Here is a 6740-nt window from a genome sequence, read left to right as displayed (position 1 = left end):
CATACTTAGTTGTTCAAAAAAATTGGGTTTTATATAATGTATTTATTTTTATACCTCTTAAAATTCAAGAGTTCATCAATATTATTTATATAATATTATTTATATAGTAGAATATATGTCAAATGTTTACTCCACTGTTTAGATTATATGGAAAGCTCGAAATACCATTATTCTTGGGAGGAACAAAATGTGATATTCTTATGGCAGATGATATTAGTATTTGTTCCTTTAATTGGATTAAGAATATGTAAATCTAAGTTGCAGGCTTGATTGGTCTATTTGGTATATATAGACCTACAATTTGATACAAAATACGGGAATATACATTTTGGCTACGTCAAAACTAATTGCTAGTCTTTGAGGACTTTCCCATATATGGCTACCTCAAAATTATAACAGTCTCCGTTTTGTTTTTTTTTTTTTTTCGGGCTTTAGGTTCTTGTTGGCCTTTAATATATTGTCAGTCATATATATATAGTTAAAAAAAATTGGATTTTATATGATGTATTTATATTTATATATTTTAAAATTCAAAAATTAGCCGATATTATTTATATAATAGAATAGATATAGATAGTATAAATATAGATTAAATGTGGCTAAAAGTTAACATTATGACTTGTTTACTCCACTATTTAGATTATATGGAAAACTCGAAATATCATTATTCTCGAGAGGAACATTGTAGATGATATTAGTATTTACTCATTTAATTGGATTAAGATTATATAAATCTAAGTTACACGCTTGATTTGTCTATTTAGTTCATGTAGACCTAGCAGTTTAATACACGAATTCATGTGTGACACGATACGATACAAATACATTTTGAAAATGAGATAAAACTTATTTCTCTTTGTATTCATGTCGTGTCAAATTCGTGTCTAACACCCGAAAACAACACAAATTGCCAGATCTAGGTGTGCATGTCTCCCATTTACAATGTTTTCTTGTAATTTGATTTGAACTCCTTATGTCTTTCGGTTTTTGTGCTAATGATATTTGCTTTCCAAAAGAAAAAAATAAAGTTTAATTCAAAATTACAAAGCGTGGTTTCTATATTCCGGGGATCTAAATACATTTTCAAAATTAAGTTGCCAAAACCCATAGCAAATGCCATTGGTTTCCTGAACTTTGGTTAGATCCTAATCTATTTAAGTCAAATTTCTAATACAAAATAAATATAAAAAACCCTAAAATTAATAATCCTCTTCTTTCCCAGTTCATCAAGAACAGAAATTTGCATAAGAAGCATCTAAAAATCTCAATTTGTGTGCATGGTACTCATGTGATACAAGCAATCTTCACTATGTGTCGTTCCAAACCGTGAATGTGGGAGCGCCGCCATTAGCCACCACCAGGTTGGCGGTTCTTGCTGGAAGCGTTGGTATGGCAGTCGGCACCCAACCTCCAAAACCGGATCCCTGGTGATGGTAATACAAGTTTCCATCACCATCATGTGACGAGTCAGCAGTAGTTGCAGTAGCCATAATCTGGTTCATATAACCCCCGCCACCATATCCCACAACCTGGTGATCACCTCCTCCGCCACTGCTATAACTATGTTCCATTGAAGATGAATCCAAATTCATGAGGTTATGAAGCACCGAAGAGTTGGGTGCAGGTTGGAAAAACTGATGAATCTGTTGAAGGTCTTGGAAACTTTGACCATCGGGTTCCTGTTGTTCTTGTTTGCACCATAATCGTTGTTGGTTCGAGGCGTTATAGTGTTGTGGATAGTGCATGCTAAACGGTTGCGCCTGTGCTTGAGCCAGGGCTTGGTGGTGGTAGTTGATGGAGCTCGGCCATGTCATGGTGCCATAACTGTTGAGTCCTTCGTGGGTCAGTTGGGTGGTCAAGTGATCATCTTTTGCAGCCCGAAGTAACTCAGTGGCAGCGGCTTGTTCTGCATCCTTGAGACGTTTAGCTGCACCACCAACCGGCAAGGTGGTGCTTTCAAGTATGCATTTAACGTCGTATCTGTTGATTTCAAAGTTTGTGACTGCATTCAGTCCACGGAATTTGATGGCAGCAATGTCATAAGCCTCAGCAGCTTCTTCCTGTGTGCCTGTTGACAGATATAAAAACAAGAATTACATGAACTTATCCATTGGATATATATCTAGATATAAATTGTATAGAAAGAAAAAGATTTAATTACCAAAAGTTCCCAAGTAAAGATCTTTGTTCCCTGCAACTCTTCCAATTCTTGCTTGCCATCTTCCATGTTGATGGTGTCTGCATGTACGTTTCAGATTAATTTCGTTATAAACCAATCAAGTCTTCTTTAAAAAGTATCATGAGTACTTAATCAAACCAATTGCATAATTAATAAGACACAATTTAAATTGCTAATGATACATCACAATGAACAAACACCATAAACTTGTCTCATCAAGTTGGCTGGATATATATTCTATGGAAAGTTGCTCAAGGTTAACTATAATTAACTCGTAATTAATTAAAAAGTCCGCATTCAGCCCACTCATATTATTAGTTCCAACATTAATTATGATTCCTATTGTTTATTATTTTATGTATAAAAAAGGAAATCTTCCAAAATATATTCTGACTCCTGTTGGTAAATGGCATGTGCAAACTGGTATCTTTTGGTCCCATATAATCACATATGTCAATATAGCAATTTATAGCATGCAAAAACTATTTAAAATGTTTTTTTTAATAAATAAATATATTTATGTTTTAGGTACATTAAGTTTTCTTGAAAAACATCTAATTTTCAATTATTTGCTTAATAATATGTACTTGATTTATTCTTTGTTTCAGCTTTAACAAGGTAAATGGTGATAATAAACTAATTTAATTAAAAAAGTGAGCAAAACGAGGAGCAAATAATATATTTAAAACTAAATCAAATTATATTTAAATGCTTATAATATAAAATAGAGAAATTAAATATTCTACAACTTATTCTTTCTATCCTTTACCCTAGCTACTACTGATAGATAATGATAAATATATAAAAACCTATTAATTTTATTAAATACCACAAGTATCATAAATTTTAAATGTATATATAAGAAGATAGTAAAAGAAGAAAATATAATGATATAAATGGTACATGTAGGAGGATGGTAGGGAAAAAAAATACAGGAGAATAATATTGATTTCTCTATAAAATAATATAACTACAAAATTTATAATTATTTTGATGATATAATATGATCAATTTATATATATATATATATATATATATATATATATATATATATATATATATATATATATATATATATATATAAAATACTAATTATGGCATGTTGGCCAATGATACCAGACATCATAGAAACAATATTTATTTTGACTCGTATATTACTCTTAACTTGTTATGCATTTTTGCTTAGTTATTTGCTTGATTAGGAGTTATTACTTGATGTTAATAGATTTGGGTTAGAAAGTTTTTTAAAACTTATTATTGTAAAATGTTATTTCAGACATCTAATTTGTAGTATATTAAAACATTTGGCTCATTTGACATGCAATAACATCAAATTTAAAACTATGTTCTAAAGTAATATCATATTCTTTAATTTTACGTATATATCTATGAATTTTAGTAGCATGCATGGCACAAAATGTACCTTGTCACACCTCTATAGATGGAAGCACCTCGAGAAAAACCGCTACTTTTCCTACATGAATTAACAAACAAATATATCACATGATATATACATATATAATATATGTGTAATTTATATAACTGATAACTTGCTTTGCACTACGCACCTTCTAAGTGATGCTACGTATTCTTGTCTTGTCATGTGTTTCATCTCCTCGATCTCCTTCTCATAGTTGCTAATCTACACATTTTTAAGATGGCAAATTAATTAAAATCACATTCAAATCGGCCAATTGATTTCGGTCTTCAGACACGTACAAGTCCATTATAAACGGAATTGATGTTTGTGGGAGGAAACAAACAATATTTTATGTTGCAGTTTCAAAAACTGTCCTCAAGATATGAAAGCAATCAATTCTAAAATTATTTTAAATACAAAATAAAAAAATTAAAATGGATTCTAGCTTATGTAAAATATATATTACAAACATGAACAAAAATAATAAATAAATGAAACTATGAAACTTACAGGGAAATTTGTCGTAGTTGTGGTACCCCAATATTTCAATGCAGCTAAATCATAAGCTCTTGCTGCCTTATCTTCTTTGTCGTAACCACCTACATTAATACAAAATCGATATCATGATATCTACACAAGAAAATAAGAAACACCTTTTCTGGTAATTAATAATACTTACCCAAATAAACTGCAAGAATATTGAATCAAATCCCAGTTGAATCATTTATTAATCCATGCGAAAAAAGAGAATAAACAAAATAAATTAAGTTAGTAGATGAATTTATTAATCAATTAATTCAAAAAGCAAATTTAAAATTATTTCTTTTTAATTTATATATAATTAATTACCTTGTCTTCCTTTGCGAACTTGTCCTTCTCTTCTGCAACTATTGTCCCATAAATGAGCCTCGTATCTCCCCGTCCATCTGTGTCTGCACTACCCAAAAACCCTAAATACTTTTAGAGTAAAAATAATAATAAAACAACGAAAATAAAATGGGAATTTATAGAAATCTCAAAAATGATATATTAATATTAATATTAATTGAATAATAAATGGATGTTACCTTGTGACACCACGGTAAATGGAAGTTCTTTGTCCAAACGTATCGATTGATTTTCGGGGCACCACTTCCGTCGTCACACCGCCGCTTTCACTATCTACGGTAGTTGCCACCTCCATTTGCTGCCGTTTATTATCGGAAGAAGAACTGTCTCCACCGCCACTGACAACAAACGCACCAGTATCGCCGGTGCTCATGGATAAAGATAGCTCGTTGCTTCTACCACAACCAGTAAAACCACCTGTCACCGCCGTCCCTGTCCCGTTGTCGTTTTCTTGATTAAGCGGTGGTCTTGTGGTAGTGGTGTTTTGATTAGATGGAGTTGGGTTATTTCTGAGCCAGTTCTTTATCATGGAAAGACCAATACTACTGTTATTGGTCATGTTGTTGCTTCCTCTGGTGGTATCGTGTGTGGTGGTTGTTACCTCTGTCACCGCCGGTTGAGGCGGAAGTTGCATAGTGGAGTACATATAATCTCCGCCATTACCAACACTTAGAAAATTTTCGAACTTTGGAGGTTGTATTTCAGGGTTTTCACCGTTGCATGAACCACCACCGGCCATTAAAACCGACAACTCCGAGCTCCCTTTCATGTTCCAATCTGTGTTTTCACCATAAAAAACAATCCAAAATTTTATTTCTGTTTTCTAGGGTTCTTTATTTCTTCAAGGTGAACAAAACCCTATAAAAATCTTGTTAAAAAATAACAAACTAACCATGGTGATTATGATAGGGTTGAAGTATGCCATACGGAGGATGGAGGTTGAGAGAAGGTATGGTGGAGTGAACGGCGGTGGAACCAAGATCAAAGCATTCACTACCGGTGCCGGAAATGTCATCAGAGTTGAAGTTATCAACAATAGATGTTTGTGAATCAACCATTTGTTGCTGATCTTGAGGTGAGAGTGAGAACCCTAACCAGTTGTTCATGGATCCTGCCATGAAAACAGTAATTAAAAGGCTTTTGATTTGTATTTAATGGGGGGGTGATGAGTTCATGCACACAGATGGATTAATGGATGATCAGAAGATGAATGTTTGAGGTTTGAATCAAAAGAAAGAGAGGATATGAAGGGTCTATGAAAGAGAAGAAAACCCAAAGAGAAAAATCAATTGAAACACCCCTTGTTCATACTATATACTTGTTTGTTCTCCAAGAGTACCTAGATACAATGAACTTTTATATCTTTTATAATTATAATCAGTATTGGAATTCGAAACTCTATGCGAAAATGACAAATCTTTATACTGGGAACTTAAAAAATATGTAATTATGTTTTTATTCTAAAAATTTTAAATATCATTATTCGTTACGTAAATTGGTAAGAAAACGACAACAAATGTTTGCCCCTCCAAGCTCTATCATTTAAAAGACCAAAGGGAGTGGGCACGGTTTAGTTGTGGTTTTGTCACGGTGCACGGTGCAGTGTGGGAACACCACCCCACAATGCTGTTTCCACTGTGGTTTGGCCGCACTCGGCAAGAAACAGCCGTGGTCTCTCTCTCTCTTTCTCTCCATGGTTTTACCACACTCAAACCACAACTATACTCTATGTGGAGTGTTTGCCATGGTAAAACCATGACACCACTCCCTCCGGCCTAAACCTAGGTAGTATAAACTTCTAAAGTAAATTTGTAGACCAAATCAAGTTGTTAATGTTAAAATTTGGTTATTAACGAATGCAAAATTAAATATCTATCTATTTTTATGTTTATTATGAGCTATAGAACCCATTAATTGTTTTTCTCCATTAATTCTTTTAATTTTGATATTTATCTAGATTTACTGAATAAGAAGAAAAATAGGAGAATATTTGAATTTTGTTAACGAATAATTAAAAAAGTGGAGAGAAATCAAATATCCTTCTACTTTTTGTTTAATTCTACAAATCTTCTGTAGATCAAAATAAAATAAAAAAAGATTATAAGGGAGAGTTAGTTGATTTTACATGTCACTATTTTATAGTTTTGTATTAATAGGAAGATAAATACGAACAAACAAGTAAAAAAAACAAAAACAAAAACATTACACTTTATTATAATCATGATAATATTAATATAGAATGATAAATAAAAT

General features: G+C 32.2%; 1 protein-coding gene across 1 annotated transcript; it reads right to left on the bottom strand.

The window, feature by feature from the left end:
* Positions 1–1001: 1001 nt before the first annotated feature.
* Positions 1002–5786, bottom strand: LOC145137353 (AP2-like ethylene-responsive transcription factor BBM). Its single transcript, XM_079071495.1, has 9 exons — positions 5380–5786; positions 4667–5264; positions 4449–4531; positions 4279–4287; positions 4110–4198; positions 3748–3821; positions 3603–3653; positions 2162–2238; positions 1002–2068 (listed from the first exon to the last, which is right to left on the bottom strand). Exons 1-9 carry the CDS (start codon positions 5603–5605, stop codon positions 1308–1310), a joined length of 1968 nt encoding a protein of 655 aa, XP_078927621.1. The 5' UTR covers positions 5606–5786; the 3' UTR covers positions 1002–1307.
* Positions 5787–6740: the final 954 nt, after the last annotated feature.

Source organism: Lactuca virosa, chromosome 9, assembly GCF_052849685.1.
Source record: "Lactuca virosa cultivar CGN04683 chromosome 9, Lactuca_virosa_CGN04683_v6, whole genome shotgun sequence".
In the NCBI taxonomy this organism is placed as follows: domain Eukaryota; kingdom Viridiplantae; phylum Streptophyta; class Magnoliopsida; order Asterales; family Asteraceae; genus Lactuca; species Lactuca virosa.
Note: the sequence above shows the minus strand (reverse complement) of the source record. Positions and strands in the feature narration are given on the sequence as shown.